The 17,006-nt window shown below is 35.2% G+C and overlaps 3 protein-coding genes across 8 annotated transcripts; 2 read left to right on the top strand and 1 right to left on the bottom strand.

Moving 5' to 3' along the window:
* Positions 1-3,226: 3,226 nt before the first annotated feature.
* Positions 3,227-5,013, top strand: LOC112696157 (uncharacterized). Its single transcript, XM_025748775.3, has one exon. The coding sequence runs from the start codon at positions 3,499-3,501 to the stop codon at positions 4,675-4,677; it is 1,179 nt and encodes a 392-aa protein (XP_025604560.1). The 5' UTR covers positions 3,227-3,498; the 3' UTR covers positions 4,678-5,013.
* A 1,284-nt stretch (positions 5,014-6,297) lies between these two features.
* Positions 6,298-11,632, bottom strand: LOC112696155 (LEC14B protein). 3 transcript variants are annotated; one of them, XM_025748772.3, is made up of 10 exons: positions 11,388-11,632; positions 10,033-10,546; positions 9,702-9,821; positions 9,171-9,248; positions 8,793-8,969; positions 8,126-8,203; positions 7,706-7,881; positions 7,244-7,402; positions 6,994-7,054; positions 6,298-6,815 (listed from the first exon to the last, which is right to left on the bottom strand). In XM_025748772.3, exons 2-10 carry the CDS (start codon positions 10,459-10,461, stop codon positions 6,624-6,626), a joined length of 1,470 nt encoding a protein of 489 aa, XP_025604557.1. In that variant the 5' UTR covers positions 10,462-10,546; positions 11,388-11,632; the 3' UTR covers positions 6,298-6,623. The 3 variants fall into 3 exon arrangements, with proteins under 3 accessions (XP_025604557.1, XP_025604558.1, XP_072052880.1); XM_025748773.3 differs by having other exon boundaries at positions 11,080-11,585; XM_072196779.1 differs by having other exon boundaries at positions 10,033-10,509; positions 11,388-11,585.
* A 1,508-nt stretch (positions 11,633-13,140) lies between these two features.
* On the top strand, positions 13,141-16,212 carry LOC112696154 (pentatricopeptide repeat-containing protein At2g30780). Of its 4 annotated transcripts, none has more exons than XR_011862203.1 (3): positions 13,141-13,673; positions 13,946-15,343; positions 15,725-16,212. XR_011862203.1 is itself a non-coding variant. In XM_025748770.3 (3 exons), the coding sequence occupies exons 1-3, from the start codon at positions 13,254-13,256 to the stop codon at positions 15,784-15,786; spliced, it is 1,398 nt and encodes a 465-aa protein (XP_025604555.1). In that variant the 5' UTR covers positions 13,164-13,253; the 3' UTR covers positions 15,787-16,212. The 4 variants fall into 4 exon arrangements, 3 of the variants coding, with proteins under 3 accessions (XP_025604553.1, XP_025604555.1, XP_025604554.1); XM_025748770.3 differs by having other exon boundaries at positions 13,164-13,673; positions 13,946-14,861; XM_025748769.3 differs by having other exon boundaries at positions 13,164-13,673; positions 13,946-14,861; positions 15,722-16,212.
* Positions 16,213-17,006: the final 794 nt, after the last annotated feature.

Below are 17,006 nucleotides of genomic sequence, written 5' to 3'. Positions count from 1 at the left end.
TGTTCAGTCCAAAATAAATTCAGTTTTTCTCATGGGTCTCAATTTTTATTTATGGACCAACTTTGGTCTCATTTCTTTTCTACCCTATCCAAAAAACAAATCAAAAACAAGTTTTTTTATATATCTTCTTTTTTTTTTGGTCAGGAGGTTCTTTTTTTATAACGAGTTTCGGTCTGTAATGAGCAAGTGGGACGTGGAAGATAATAATAGTGTTGGGTGTCATGGTTGTATCGAATTGAAGCACCCATGAATGCCTTAGTTTTGTTTGGTCGCCACCACATATCCATATTTCTTAAATGAACTGATGGAATTGTGGGCCCAAGACATGCAAAATATGTATTATGGTTGGAGAAATGGAATGTCTTCGTCAAATATATTTAATTTCTTTAGAAAATAAATTTTGTTGAAGTGAAAAAGATGAATATGATTCAGACAATGGGTGAAATGGTTAAAGAAAAAGGCTTAAAAATGTTGTAGAAAAGATATTATAAATCATGGTAGGAGTAGTAGAAGAAGATACCATGCTATATACATAGAGACAATAGAGTAGTTGATGAAATAGACAGCACAAAAGAAATCATTAAATAACAGTGCCATCAATCATAACAGGAACATAAAATAATCTTCCACCTTAAAGTCGTGGTATGGAAGTTCATAGGACGAATTTAAAAAGGTGGGTGTTTTGAGTTAGTAATTAGTCTTCACACATGCCCCCTTTAGCTGGGGGGCCATTTGTTTAATGTTTAGACTTGTTACTGCTTCTGAATTGATGAGAGGTGTTGTTTTCAAAGGAAAGAAGATATGAATACTCTGCTACGGTTGTTTTGCATGTATATACACAACCAAACCAAACAACCGTATATAAATAAATAAATAATATGCTTATTGTTATATAACTCTATAAGGACATGTCCTTTTCTATGCTCTGATTCTTCATATATCCCATATGCAGCAATAATGGAAGAATTATCATAACAAATAATCAGTGACCTTATTGAAAATTAAGTAATACAATTTTGAAAATGTTTTGGGTTTGGTAAAAAGAGAGAGGTTAACAAACTAACTTCTTGTTGACGTAATAGACTGCTATTGAAAAAATGATTTTCACTGTGCAGAGTGCAGAGTATAGAGTATAAGAGTGGCAATAAGCTAATAATAACAATCATTTAGGCTTCTTTTGCAATATATATATATATATATATATATATATATATATATATATATATATATGAAAAATGACAGAGAATTAATTTTTAATTAATTAATATTAATTAATTTTTTATTATAAGATTTTTTTAATTATCATTAATTCTTGAAGAATTTAGGATTAAAATTTAGAATAAAAGAATAATTTTAATAAAATTGATTGACATTAGCTAAAATAAATTAATTATCTAATCAGACTCTACAATCCAAATTTTGTTAATTAGGTATTTTTACCGTTAGTTTAGTTCTTAATTAAGCATGACATTATGGTTATATTTGTTTACAGAAATAGGAGGAAACAGAGATGTAGAAACAAAATCGTATTTGACAGATGAGATACAATCAGAAATATTATGTTTATCTTAAGAGAAATAATACAAAGACACTAACAAATAGAGACACAATTTATTTTCATTTTTTTTCATTAATTTTATTAATTTTTTATAATTATATTTTTTATTATTATATTTTTCTTTAAAAATTTTTAAATGCAAAAAAATGAGAATAAATTTAACTTTTATAATTTATTCTAATTTATCACTAAACAAAATATATGAATGATAATTTTTGTGTTTTGTCTAAATTTTATATCTTGTTCTCAATGTCTTGTTTTGTCTTATTCTAAGCCAATAAAAAAGGAAATGATGGAAGAATACCTTATCCAAGGTGATGGTATCGTATTGCAGTCCTATTATTGTTCCTTTTACTGCAAGCCTTTTGAGTTTTGACCCTGGCCATACGCAAGAAAAAGAAATTGACCCCCCAGGAAAAGAAAGATAATTTCATTTTCCTATATATTATATATGTTGACTTGTAATCTTCGTCTACTCCTTAATTAATCCACATATTAAATTTAAGTAATTGGTGAAACATAATTTGAATTGCTAAAGAAGCCATGTGGATATGGCTATGCATAATCTACCCCTGACATACACATAGCTTGTGTCCCAAACCACTTTCCTCCTTTGTAATTTTCTGGTGTCTCATTCAAAAGCTTCTATGTTTGTTCCTTTCCCAAGAAGGAATAAAAAGTGTAGTGTAATTGATGGTCCTAAAGGATTATCTTATTTTAATTTGTTTCTATTTTGACACGGTATGTGGTACATGAATATGATAGGCAATCAAAAATATATGCAGTTGTAGTGTGTTCCAAGTTAGACATAATGGAGGCCTAAAGTGAAAGCTATGTATCCCTAGCCAGTAGCCAGGTATAGTAATAATAGAAATCATGCAATGCTAGCACCCCAATTCATTCACTGACAACTCTTCAATTTATTAACTCAAAAGAAAAAAATTCTTTAGAGCAGCAAAATTCTTATATATAATTATATTTGAGATGTTATTATTTGACATTCAAATAAAGTCATTAAAGTGAGTCTGTCTTACTGAAATTATATTAAAATGCTGTTTTGGAAATGACATTAAGTTTAATTGTAGGTATTGATAGATAAAGTCATTTAGTTGAAGAATACCAAAGTAAATAGATACTGAGAGTCAAGATCTGGAAAATTGTAGGTATTAGTAAAGTTTAATTGTAAAAGTATAAAAAATGAGTGAAATAAAAGTAAAGACAAAAAAAAGACAGCTAAGAAGAAGAGTGCAGAACACAAGAAGCATGTGAAGATGGCTAAGTTGACCACCTTCAAACATGGAAGTGGAACCCAACACCCAGGTGGCTTAAACTGAATCCCCGTGCAGTCCACCTCTCTTTTCTTTGACCAATTACATCAACTATGGTTCAACCACAACAACATATACATGGTGTCACATGCATACAAAAATACTTAAGCCTTATAACGGGCTTCATGTTTGCGCATCTTGCTATAACAGCAAATAATAATAGTACTTTTGTACACGTAAAACGTACAGTAGAGCTAGGTGGAGGTGTGAGGTGTCAGGTACGGAAGCCACGTAGGCTCGGACAACCGTTTGTTACGATCCTGAATACGATTAAAATAAGAATAAACAAGTAAATTAGTAATATACTAATATTACTGATTCCCATACTGGATTTGTATTGTAGCTAATACAAGTGAGTGAGAGGAGATATTCTTGTGTGAGATTGAAAAGATAAAGAGGTGATTAACATTGTGGATTGAGCAAGGAGATATTCTTGCTTCTCCTCCAAGCCTACACATTCTCCGCCATATTTAAGACCTTCACACCCCAAAAACCGATCCTCTTCTTTCTCTCATTCACGGAATACCCAACTTTTTCCAGCTCAAAAGAATTCATTACTCTATCTCTCTTCTCTCTATAAAACCCAACACCTTCACATTTTCACTATACACAATGGCATCGCCCTTCATCTTCCTAATTTTCTTCTTCATATTCAGAGTGCATCATGCTATATTGGATCCCAATGATTTCTTGGCTCTTCAATCTATTCGTAAATCGCTTCACGATGTTCCCGGCTCTAACTTCTTTTCTTCTTGGGACTTCACCTCTGATCCATGCACATTCTCCGGCGTCTTCTGCCATGCCGATAGAGTTGTTGCTCTAAACCTTGGCGATCCCCGCGCCGGCTCCCCCGGCCTCACCGGAAAACTTGACCCCGCACTCTCAAAGCTCTCCGCTCTCGCCGAATTAACAGTCGTCCCCGGCCGAATCTACGGCCATCTCCCGCCCTCTCTCTCTGCACTTACCAATCTCCGATTCCTTGGCATTAGTCGTAATTTCGTCTCCGGCGACATTCCGGCAGGTTTAGGCAACCTTCGCAACCTCAGAACTCTCGATCTCAGCTACAACCAGCTCTCCGGAACAATCCCCCCGGTGATTGGAAACCTCCCGGAGCTCGTCAACGTCGTCCTCTGCCATAACCGTCTCACCGGTTCGGTTCCCAAATTCTCATCTCAAACGCTAACCCGGCTCGATCTGAAACATAACACTCTCTCCGGTTCGATCGAACCGGATTCCCTCCCTCCCTCACTCCACTACCTCTCCCTCTCATGGAATTGGTTCACTGGACCGGTAGACCGGTTACTAAGCAGGCTCAACCAGCTAAACTACCTCGACCTAAGCCTGAACCGGTTCACCGGTTCAATTCCAGCTCAACTCTTTACGTACCCCCTCACAAACCTCCAGCTCGAGAGGAACCAGTTCTCGGGTCCGGTCCAACCGGTCAACGACGTTTCGATCCAGACCGTTGATCTTAGCTATAACAGATTCTCCGGTGAGATATCGCCCATGCTGGCGAACGTGCAGTATCTTTACCTGAACAACAACGGGTTTTCCGGGCAGGTCCCTGCCAGCTTCGTTGACCGGTTGCTGGCGGCGAGTATAGAGATTCTTTATCTGCAGCATAATTACCTGACCGGAATAGCGATAAGTCCCACGGCGGAGATCCCGGTGAGCAGCTCGCTTTGCGTTCAGTATAACTGTATGGTGCCGCCGGTGCAGACGGGGTGTCCGGTGAGGTCCGGGACGCAGAAGATTCGGCCTGCTGAGGAGTGCAATCAATGGAGGGGATGATGATTTTTTGAGTAAAAAGAATCATATAATATAATATTAATATTAATATGATATAGAATTTATTATATGATATATATTATTATCGTTCATAATACATTCAACTAATAGGGAATGTTGAAGCTTTTGAAATGAAAATTGATCGTATAGGCCAGTTTTTGTTTAATCTCTCCCCTTTTTTTTTTTTTTTTTTTCAAATTAGCATTTTTTATTCGTTATTGATGAGGATGAATAAGGTGAGCAGTGTGAAACTGTGAATAGTCGAGGTTCTATATTACAACAATGTTCTATATATTACTCATATTGTAATATGAATAAGAAAGGACCAAAATTTGATTATTGGCATTGTGTCACTGTTACGTGTTTTTTCCTGTGTGTTTGTCTCTATACTATAGTATGTGGAATTCACAAACTCGACTATGATTTGTGAGATGCCTATCATAAAGTTAGCAATGCAAATCATACTATTTGATAATTAACTAATCTTCATGTTAACTAAACTAAACTGTGAAAGAAAAGATAGGTGTTGACTTGTAAGTATATAAGAAACTGAGGTTTGTGTCTGTAACGAGTAGGCTTAAGCAGTTGAGAAGCACATGACCATAAACGGCAGTTCAACAACTATGCTCTAACTTGTCCCTCAAATGGCGGCTTTCCCCATTTTTGTCGTTTCTCATATCCGTTTGTTAAGTAGTTGTTACCTCGTTAATCCCAGGGTAACATATTTCTTTTATTTTACACGTTTATAATCACTTCAATGCTCTTTACTCCATAGATATGTTTGTTATTGTAACCCAAATTTATAGCAATGTAGTAAAACTTTTTTATACTGATCATAAACAAAATTAAATTCTTAATAGCATTATATATGTGGTTATATATTATATTACCGTTATATGGAATCACAGTATATGAAAGGCATGTTCATCCTTCCATCTCTTGTTTCTATCTTCTGTACTGAGTGTAAATAATTTAGTCGACATTTTAATCATTTTGCACACATAATCGTTACGTTACATAATCCAATAATTTAAGTTGGGTCCTTCGGGGAACATCTCTGCCTCTCTGGTCCATTGTCAACTGTAACACTGGAGGCCCCAAACTTCTTTGTCAACTACAACTACTTCTTTTTAAATAAAAATTATTTTATCTACTCATTTTTCTTACTTCATTCAAAAGTTGATAACGGATAGCTGTTAGATGACAATTTAGTCAAACCTGTCAAATTATTTAACAATCTTCAGTTATTAATTTCGCATGAAATTAATTATCTACTCCACATAAAGTTAACAACACATAAATTTTTACCTATTATTAGATAAGGATCGATCGCAAAACCCAAAATAATTTCCACGCAATGCAATATTGGAACTAGAATTTGCAGACATGCTATTCTTTTTGCTTCTTTTCTTTATTTTTTTTATTCTTTCACTAGTATACAAACATGCTATTTGATTGCTTCTTTTTTAAGCTTTGGGTTGTGGTAGGACGCAAACCCTTTGTAGAAGCTAGAACCATTTTGGCTTTATTCTTGGAACTTCCATAAATGTGCATACACAATAATTGGGGTGTACCATGGCATTCTGCTTTAAGGAAAAACACAAAAGCAACGACTAGATTCACTACAAAAGTAACGAGACAACAATTATTATAATTACACATAAAATTTATTACATGCACAGACAGCTTATCAAAGAATCAACCTCCATGTCATACCAGTGGCTATTTATGTACAAGATCTTGTGCTACTTACATGTTGCACCTTATTATGCTAACAAAATATCTTCATCAACATAGATCTCTCAGATTATTTGATAGTTCATTTGATGGACATCATAGTTAATCTTCTTAGGTATCTCCTGGATGATGAGATTTTTCGATACTCATGAAGCACCGCGTGAATTTGGTTACAACCAATAAACATGGCGCGCGATGCATTTCAGAAGCACCTAAGAATTTCTCCTTCTGGAGGCCCTCCTTTTCGCGGAGAGGGGAGGTACTTCAGCACTGCCATCAAATCCCCATTTGACAACGTCACCGTCCCAAGAAGAGCTAACAAGTGTAGTTTGGAATGGATGCCAACTACAATCTCTTACAGGTGATTTATGATGCTTTAGTGTTGCAACTTGAGCTCCGCTAACCTGAATATTACCACAGATTCAGTGTGTGATAAAGGAGAATTCTGATTTGATGCATGTTAATTAGTTGACATGACTGCGACATAATATGCAGTTACCGTTCATACTATTTGAACCCGCGAAAAATTGTAGTTACTATAGGAATATACAAAGATAAAGCAGCAGTAACCGATATACATACCAAATCATATATGTAAACACATGCATTGTGTGATCCAGTATAGATGTACTTTTGGCCAGTGCTGCAAATGGGAAGGGGAAAAAAGTTAACTGAAATATTCCAAGATGATGAGTTGGCTGATTTAGAAAACAGCACTTATTGTTGACCAATACTTCCAGGGGAGAAAATGACAGGTTTCAAGGAAGAAGAATATCAAAGGAGAACACAAGGAAAATGATCAATACAAAAGTAAGGTAAGCATAGTACTTACCTAAATGCTGGGGAGAAATAGCAGCGGATAAGAGTGCGCAAGACTGAATGGCCTCTATATGTAGCCACAGACTGATCACAAGGGTGCTTCAAATTTTTGGCTTGAGGTGGGTAATCCATCCACCTATAATCCCATTCATAACTCCTATAGCCAGGATTGCTAGAACAAATTAAAGTTTTCTGTTAGAACATGCTATTCTGTAGCCAACCATTTCATCAAATATGAAATATACTTGCAGAGAGGTAAAGAACTTCATACAACAAACATATTAATGAGTATTCTAGCATTTTTTTTAAATAAAAAAAAAAGAGAGAGAGAGAGGGGGGGGGGGGATAAAAAGGAAATGTCTCTAGTATGTTTCACTTATACTACAAGAGAAATGTCATTATCTATATATAAAACCCTGCATATCTTGTAACTTTTGGATCATTAGAAAGATATTGGAAGCTAAAATGAGCATACCACGTAACATTGGATGACATTTTGCGTATATCCCAAAGTTTGATGGTCTGATCTTTACCATTTGAAATGAAATAACGCCCATCCCCACGGCTATCGATAAATGTGATCCCCTCGAGGTGGCCCATGAGGACCCCTGCGGGCTTACCTCTAGAATTTAAGCAACGCCGATCCCATACCTACACAAATTTGAAAGTCAGAATGTGTCCTTGACAATAGAACAGGGAGAAAGGGCAAAATTGCTATGGTTGCATTCCAATTTAAGTGCCAAATACAAGAGTTAAGAAACTATGCAGTAAAAACCAATGATGAGTATCGAGTAATAACAAAGACTTCACATGTAAAACAGCAGTTACCGAGATGCAGGAAAATGGGACATAAATCTTAACAGAATCCATGTTGCAGTTATTGTGCAGAACATACCTTGCAAAAAGTATCATCACTACCGGAGTAAATAAGATGGCTAGCTTCATCAGCAAAGCATACGGTGTTCACATCTGACTGAAGCAAAAAATGTTAGATCCACTGATTAATATTCCAGGCCAACTAGAAGCCACATAAGTACATGACCCCTTTATTCTTCTTCTATCAAAGACCAGATTGTACGACTTTTAGTAAATTAATTTTGGAAAGTTCTCATTAAACTAGTAATCAGTATTTAATAATACAAAGCTTCTTATCAAAAGACCACATCTTGTGTATAACAAAGCATAGTAGTCATAGAATAGTGAGTTCAAACAAAGTCTAGGAAGAAAACTGTGTCTCTTGTGGGACAGGAAATTCTAGCAACATCCTTGAAAGATATTCATACACTTTTGACTTCTTTTAACAAATATATGAACAAAGACAAGCTTTCAAATAGAGCTTCACAAGCACTAATGTAAAAGGATGGCCAATATTATAGATGAGCCAACCACCATGCCATTCAACAACATATGTTATAAAACATGGTCCTTCATTTTATGCAAAATGAATTGTACCATACACAACAGACCCAGAGAGGACTAGATTTTGGGATCATAGAACCAGAAATCAGAATACAGGGGAAATGAGGGTAAATAAACATAATGTTGGTGCCATGAAACAATACCGTGTGAGCTAAAATTCGAAGTGAAAGCTTATTTGCTTCAAGATCATAAACATATATAGAATCACCACTGCTTCCTGCAACTAATTCTCTCCCATCTGTTGAGAATTTCACAGTGAATATCCCAACAGAGTAACCTCCATCATCACTTGAAGAAAGATCCAAACCATCATGGATTTCCTGCATATTTTCAGAAATGAATTACAAATAGAAAATAATGGCACTAAAACATAATATTTGCATAAAACATCCATATTGAAAGATCCAATTTTCGAATAGCTAATCCACAGTAATCTTCTAGAGTTTTCAAGATAATAGGAGATTTCATGGAATTAGGAGAACCATTTAAATTCAAATAGTGGCAATATTCATCATCAATACCGTAACATTTGCTAGAGACTCTGTTTCAGAAGATCCAATATTTACAATGTGTACGATAGGTGACATGCTGGCATAAACCTGAAATCAAAGAGTACAGATGTCATAAGAAAAAGACCAACAGTAGTAGCAATGTACAATAGCACCCCTGCCTCCATGTAGCAGATGTTTTCGTCTTCTAAAGGGAAGGGAAAGTGCTAGAGGAAGGGACTTTGTCCCTAGTTTGAAGGGAAAGGATTTAGAGTAATGCTACTTAGATGGGACCAACTATTTTCGCATCCTCTTCCTCTTGGATGGTAATATTGACCAAAGAAAGCAAAGCCTCCCTTCTTTTACATTTGCAAGGGAGGGATAACTCCTCCACCACTTCACCGTTCATTTATTTCCTTATATTTTCTTCTGTTTCAAATCATGTTCCTTTCTTTTCCTTTTCCTCCATGATATCAAATAACCATAGAGGAAAGCAACAGATAAGAACGATTTAGATAAATTTTATCCATGCAATAAGATAGACAAAAAAAATTGAAAACTCACAAGATAGCGTTGATCAGGAGAAAGAGATGTATCAGTTATTGTCCATCTCAAACTTTTGGCTAGAATATTCTTCTTAACTTTCCAACCTTCATCCACATTGTATATTCTTATGTGGCTTCCCTGCAAAGTAAATATCCCTGGTTTAATTAAAGTTGAAACAATGGCATCCTTATGTTTGTTTAAAGAGATCAACAAAGAACTATGCCTCATATGACCATAAAGCAAGCCTTCCTCTGTAGTTTCCACAACATACTAAGAACCAGATCATAAACTAGGAAAATATTGGAGCATTGAAAGAGTTAAATAAGGTGTGAAGGAGAATTTAGTTTACCTGAAACCCAGCAACAAAGAGAGAACCATCGGCTGAAAACTGCGAGACATATGCTCGACTTGCCATTTGGTCAATAAGTGAGGGACCATTTACCGGCAAATATCTGCTTAAAAGATGACAACAGTCGGCCGACGAAAACCTTCCTCGCCCTGAATAATTGGATTCCCGACCTGCAAGCAACTTTACAGGTGAAACTGGCAACTCAGGCCTTCCAGGTCCAACTTGGCCTAGCAATTGATGAGGCGTCGACTTCAACTTTGTGAGCTGAGAAATCTCATTGTCTAAATAGTTCAAGGGTTTTTTGGTCGGTTGACTAGTACAATCTTCAAAAATGGCACTTCCATCGTCGGAGACGTCAGAATCAATCTCCAGTCTACTCATAGCATAACCCATCTCTTCAGCGTGAATCGCGGGGGATATAGCATACATAACTCACAGCAACTGACAATATTTTGCAATGCCCAAGCATCTTATCAACTACAAAATATTCATAACGTATCCTTGTATTACAACCCTACAAAAAAAAATATAATAAATGTGTGAAGCATTAAGTAGCATAATGGCAAAGTAGAAAGCTTTCAACAGTATGCAATCAAACAGATATTATATTTTAAGTGAATGCATTGCCAATAAAGCTAAACCCTTTGTTTGTCAAAAGAATCTACTTAGTAGTGTTGTTGTCTTTTATGTTGATGATGTATGGAATATTTAAAAAAAAAAAAATACCAGAATCTTCCTTTGACCTATATAAAGGTTATGCAAAATTCGGCAAAGCATCAAATTCCGTGAATCTGAAGAATATGAATCATCATGTTTGTAATTTTTCTCTTCAGTGTTTAATACAAGAGGGTAACAGAACAACTCCACTTGATAAACCAAAAGACATTCCTCAGGTTCAGAGAAAAAGTCAGTATAAAAAAAAAAATCAGATAAAACCAAGCAGGACGAAAAATTAAACGAACAATAATCAACAAGACGCATACCCTTCACCCAGCTAGTGATTCATCTTCAGATTAAATTATTAATCAGAACTAAAAGGAATCATACCCAATTATTCAAAACCCTCAATCGCCTTCTGAATCACCTCAAGATTAAAACTTTTCACAGCAAAACCCACTTCATTATGTGAAACGGTGAGTGAAGGATGAACCATTCATGATCAAATCAAACCAAAGACATGAACAAAGTAAAAGTGAGCTGAACAATTAAACCCAGTACATGCTAGATAGATGGAATCGTTGTTCAAAGAGTGGTTGAAGTTTATAAGAATCAAAATACGAATGAAAAATGTAACGACTTTGATGCATAATTGTCTGTGACACACAGAGTTTACTAGCTTGATGGTCATGTCATACCTCTTGGCGCTGAAGGAACAAAGAATCTTTCGAGCTTGTTTTTTCTTTTGTCTTGAGCAGAAGATTCTGCTGTGTTACATGGGGAACGAAAGCAGTGAAATTGAACGGATTTTTCGGCTTTTTTGGGATGAAGATGTGCATAAAGTGAAGGACGGTGAAGGAGATTTGTCTGCACCAAGATATGTACTCGCAACCAACACATTTTAATCACTTTTTTCTTTCTTTTATGGCAAATTATTTTTAATAGATAATTATCCAAATTAGTCTCTATAAATTTTAAAAGCGGATATTTTAATTTTAAAAAATTTAATATACAGATCAATTTTTAAAGTTTTATTTCGATAAATAAATTAATTTTTAATTTATTTTTTGGTAAAATAATTACTCAAATTAATTCTAAAAATTTTAAAAACGAACATTTTAGTTCTTAAAAAATTAATATACATTCAAGTTAAAATAAAAAATATAATAAAAAGATAGTGATGTGAAGACGATATTTTATTATAAAAGTATAATTATTATTATAATTAATTTATATTTAAATTAATAAAATAAAAAATGTGTATTTAGTTATTTAAAATTATAATATATTAAAATTAATTTTAGTAACCAATTTTAATATATTAATAATATTTTTAATTAAAAATAGTGATGTGAAGACGATATTTTATTATAAAAGGGATGGGCTTAGTGAGATTAGAAAAATGCTATGATCTATCATCTATGTATCTAATGTTAGAGAAGGCATTTGTATTGTTGACTTGTGCATTTAGTGCGATTGTGCTTTGTGGTGGAGGTTGAGACAAGTTATATGTGGATGTGATGAACTGTGATCTCTAGTGAGTTAGTGAGTAGTGAGTATATGTTTGGTTTGGTAACAAAATTTAAGAAAAAGTGTTTGTTTTTCATAAATTAAAAAATTATATATTTGTGCTTATAATTTTAAAAAGTTAGAAGTATTTTGTACAAGTTTATACTTATTGAAACTAAAAAATTTATATAATCTTATATATTAATAATATTTTGATTTATTATTAATTAAATAATTGATATCAATTTTATTTGCGATTAAAAATAACAAAATTAAATAAAATTAAAAGTTAGAAGTATTTTAAAAAAATCATAAATATTAAATAAAAAACATATTTTATCCTAATTTTTAAAAATTATTTCGTCAAACATGACTATTATTATTTATACTTATTGGTAGTCACTTCTAATTTACTCAACAAGGTATTTACAATTTTTAAATAACATCAATGAGAATTTCATAATTTTAACTTGTTTTAAACAGTATTTTGCTTGCGAGTACCATCATGCAAGGAAACACAACTTGAAATATAATATGTAAATTTCAACCAAAACAAAACAAAAGAATTAATTAATTTCTGTTTTTAACTTTTCAAATTTTATTTACCAATATATAACCCTTTTTTTTTTGTCAGAACTCAGAACAGGTGGAGTCTGGAGAGGTCAGTCAGCCACTTAAGTACTATCTTTATCTTCTTCTTTTTTTTGGGTCATTCACCTAAGTACTATCTGTCTATGATAAATTCCTTTTTTTTGGTAAACATACGGGCCTAAGCCCAATTCTCATTTTTTTTACCTGCATAATGCTCTAAATTCAAATTTAAGCGTTCCAAAAAGAAATTGTTTGAATGGACCTTTGCAAAAATGAATGTCTGCTGGACAGCCTAATAGGAAAGGAAAATAAAGGGAAAGACCAAGCCTATATTGACCAAAAAGAAGGCCCATGGATTCTATGACCTTGTTGTTCGTGCCTGCGTCAGCGGGGATGGAGGAGGGGTTAGTGGGGATTTTTCTTGTTGAGTGTAAAACCCTAACAAAATCTCAATCACCAAAACGATGAAGCGAGTTTGGAGATTCACTTCAGACGCAGTAGCGCAAGCCGAACACTTCTGCTTCCACTCCCATGGCATCCCTAACCCTAAACCTAATATTCCGTCCTTTACTACCACCACTGCCGCATTCACATCGCCTGGCCTCACGCGCCGCCACTGCACCTCCGGTACCCCTCCTCCTCCTCACCCGCTTCAAGATATTACTCCCCTCTTCATCGAGAAACGCAGGCTTCCGTTCGGAGAGGATCTCATCAATAAAGCATCGGTTTTGAAGAACCAATTGGTTCTCGAAGCCTCGGATTCCAATCGGGTAATTGAGATCCTCGATGAGAACTCTGGATCACTGATTGAAAGTCATGTAGGTGGATCTGTGCTGCTCGAGCTCTTGAATCAGTTGGATTCGTGGCCTTCCTTGGCCCTTCAGGTATATTGCAAAGATTCCCAACTTGGATTGTGTTAAGTTCGAATTTGAAATGAGGAAAACAAAAATGCAATCCTATGTTATGATTGAATTTTCTATAATTAATGTTTTTCATAAGCTAAAGCTATTTATTTTATGATTTTTCTTCTTGGAATCTTACCTAAACAGTTTTATAAATTATGAAGGAGTAGTGTTTGTTAAAGGAATCAGAGAGCACTTGTTTGACATGGAAGGTAATCCCTTTTTCTTATTAGATTGGCTGGTTCATGATTTAGGTGTTTGATTGGAGGAGGGAGAAGAAGAATTCTGGTGTTGACTCCCCAATGAGTGTATATGAGTATTCTAAGGGCATAAAAGCTGCAGGTAGATGTAAAGATGTTCATCATGCCGTTGAGATCTTTCGAGACGCTGTGAAGAAGGGCATGAGAACGACCAGCACTTACAATGCATTGATGAGTGCTTTTATGTTCAATGGTCTTGCAAAGATGTGTCACGAGTTGTTCTGTGATATGAAGAAGCATGCAGCTTGTCCTCCTTCAATTGCCACATACAATATTCTCATATCTCTTTACTCTCGCTTGGTGCTGGTGGATTACATGGAAGAAACATACCAGGCGATAAAAGAGTCGGACCTCCAACTCAGTGAGAATACTTATAATTATTTGATTGCTGGATATATCTCGGCTTCGATGTGGCATGACATGGAGAGAGTTTTTCAAATGATGAAGGGAGGCCCTGTCAAGCCTAACTTGAAAACCCACCTGCTAATGCTTCGAGGCTATGGACAATCAGGTAATCTGGAGAAGATGGAAGAGATGTATTCTCTAGTAAGGGATCATGTAAACAAAAAAGAAATTCCATTGATCAGGGCCATGATATGTGCGTATTGTAAAAGTTCAGATTCGGATAGAGTGAAGAAGGTAGAGGGATTGCTGAAGCTTATTCCACAAGAACATTACAGACCATGGTTGAACGCCTTGTTGATTAAGCTCTATTCCCAGGAGGACTGGTTAGAGGAAATGGAGATTACAATTAATGAGGCTTTTGAGTGCAGAACCCGGATAGCCTCAGCAAGTACTATGAGATGCATTACTGCAACTTATTATCGGTGTAATGCAATAGAAAGGCTAGAAAATTTTGTGAAACGTGCTGAATGTGGTGGGTGGAGAATCTGTCGGTCCTTGTATCATTGTAAGCTTGTCTTATATGGATCACATAATCGTATTGATGAGATGCGTTATGTCTTTGATGAAATGGAAGGTGTTAAAATTAATTGCACAAAAAAAACATTGTGGATAATGTACAAAGCTTACCTGAACCATGGTCAGAGATCCATGGTTCTGAAAATACTGGGACAAATGTTCAAGCATGGTTATGAAGTCCCCTTGCATGCATTTCCATCATAAATTATATTGTCATTCATATCACCTGTTTCAGTTATTGTAAGCATGTTGGTTCAGCAGATTATTGCAAAATTTGTTCCTTACTCTTGCCCGAAGCTGAACTTGTCTAGAATTCTAACGAAGGAACTTGCAGTTAATTGCATATGTTCTATGTTGAAAATCATTCAAGTTTTATACCAGTGGTTGCACATGGCAGCATGCACTAATATTAGAAAAATAAAATTAGTGCAACTGACATCTTCAGCAGCTTGTCATTTAAATAATTTGTAGGTATGCATCTTTTCTTGAGGCTTCTTTTAAGATATTCTTGTTCTGGTGTATTACTTATTTTGCTGTCATGCCATTAATAATGTTAATCGATACATGCTTGGGTTTTGATTATGAACATTTTACCACTCCTCTATTGTTAACAATAATAATTCTGAAATTTTCTGATGGTGGTATTTGTTTGAGTGGTGCCTCTGGAACTGGTTCTGCACAAGGATACTTTGTTTAAGATGCATGATTTGAAGTTATGCTTTGTTATGCAAGTCTGGATAGTTTGACAATATATAGCCTTTATAATATAACATAGCAGGATACTCCTTTTTAATCCAACCATTTAGGTAATATACAAAATGATTGCTTACATTTTCTGCTTTACGACAGTAGTTATTGCAGATGGTGTTGTACATGTGCAGTCTTTGGGAGATGAAGGGTCCCCAACACATTGAGTGCTGCTGTGTTTGCAAAGTTTGAATAGCACTTTCTTGATACTTATACACAGAAGAGTGCAACTCTTGATCTTTATGCTGAGTCTATTTACAACTTGTGAAACCATGTTGGAAGTTTGGAAGAGCAAGAAGTTGATATGGCAACATCCTTTATTTATTTAATACATATTCATGAAATTGGAGCTTGCATTACCATGCACCAAACAATCAATTCTTTGAATGGCTATCCCCTTCAAAGCCATTTGTTTCGAAGCTAAAATTTGCAAATTTTTGTCAGCTAAATTTTGTTGTAGATGTCCTGAATTCATGGGCAGATTATGCTTGTAATAAATGGTTAGGGTAAAAATATTTAATCCAGACGGTTGATATTATTCTTTTGTATAAGAGAGAATTGCATATACTTATTTTTGACTCCTCGCAGTGCTATGTTTCTTAGTCTCCAATCTTCTGGCCAGTCATACTTTTTCCTCCTCATTAATCTTTCCTTCTGTTTTCTAATTATGAATAACTATTAAGACAATCATTATATTTTATTAAATATTTATATATTTGAAAAAAAATACATTTTACATGTTACGCTGGGTAACCGGAAATTAATGGGTTGGATTCGTTGGGTTGGCCAAATCTCCTGAAGAAGGAAGTCTTCGACTTGGTGAGTGTTAGGGAGCCTCCGTCCGACTAGCGTGTGTGAAGGAATGGGGGTGGTATTTGCAAAGACACTTTGATGCTTAAGTCAGTAGGGGCTTAAGCAGGTTTAGATAGTATTGGAACTTAGTGATTCCTGAGGGATGTTAGTGTATTTATAGTGGCGAACCAACCAATAATTACCGTTGGAGTAGTTCCACCTTTTAAGGAGGATAATCGTCCCTTTATTTTAGGAAAGTTGAGATATGACTCCTAGAAGTGGGTTGAGAAATTTTAGGGGCAATTACCTATTTGAATAAGTGTTATCTACCAGCTGATCCTTGGTCTCGACTTCCTTGGAGTGATGTTTGTGTTGAACCCGACCTCTTTGGAGGAGGTCGGTTACGGGGCGAGACCAATCTATGGATTGGGTTTTTTTATCTTATTTGGATCTGGGCCTTAGCGTTGGGTCAGGGTATGAACAGTGTCCCTACTCGAATCCGATCTCTTTTGTCTAAGAGTTGGATTCGAGTATTTGAACTCGGGCTTGTAGCGCTATGGTGAGGAACCGACGTGATTCAAAATTTCTCAACAGT

Source organism: Arachis hypogaea, chromosome 6, assembly GCF_003086295.3.
Source record: "Arachis hypogaea cultivar Tifrunner chromosome 6, arahy.Tifrunner.gnm2.J5K5, whole genome shotgun sequence".
NCBI classification, from domain to species: Eukaryota; Viridiplantae; Streptophyta; class Magnoliopsida; order Fabales; family Fabaceae; genus Arachis; species Arachis hypogaea.
This window is presented reverse-complemented; position numbering and strand designations above follow the sequence as displayed.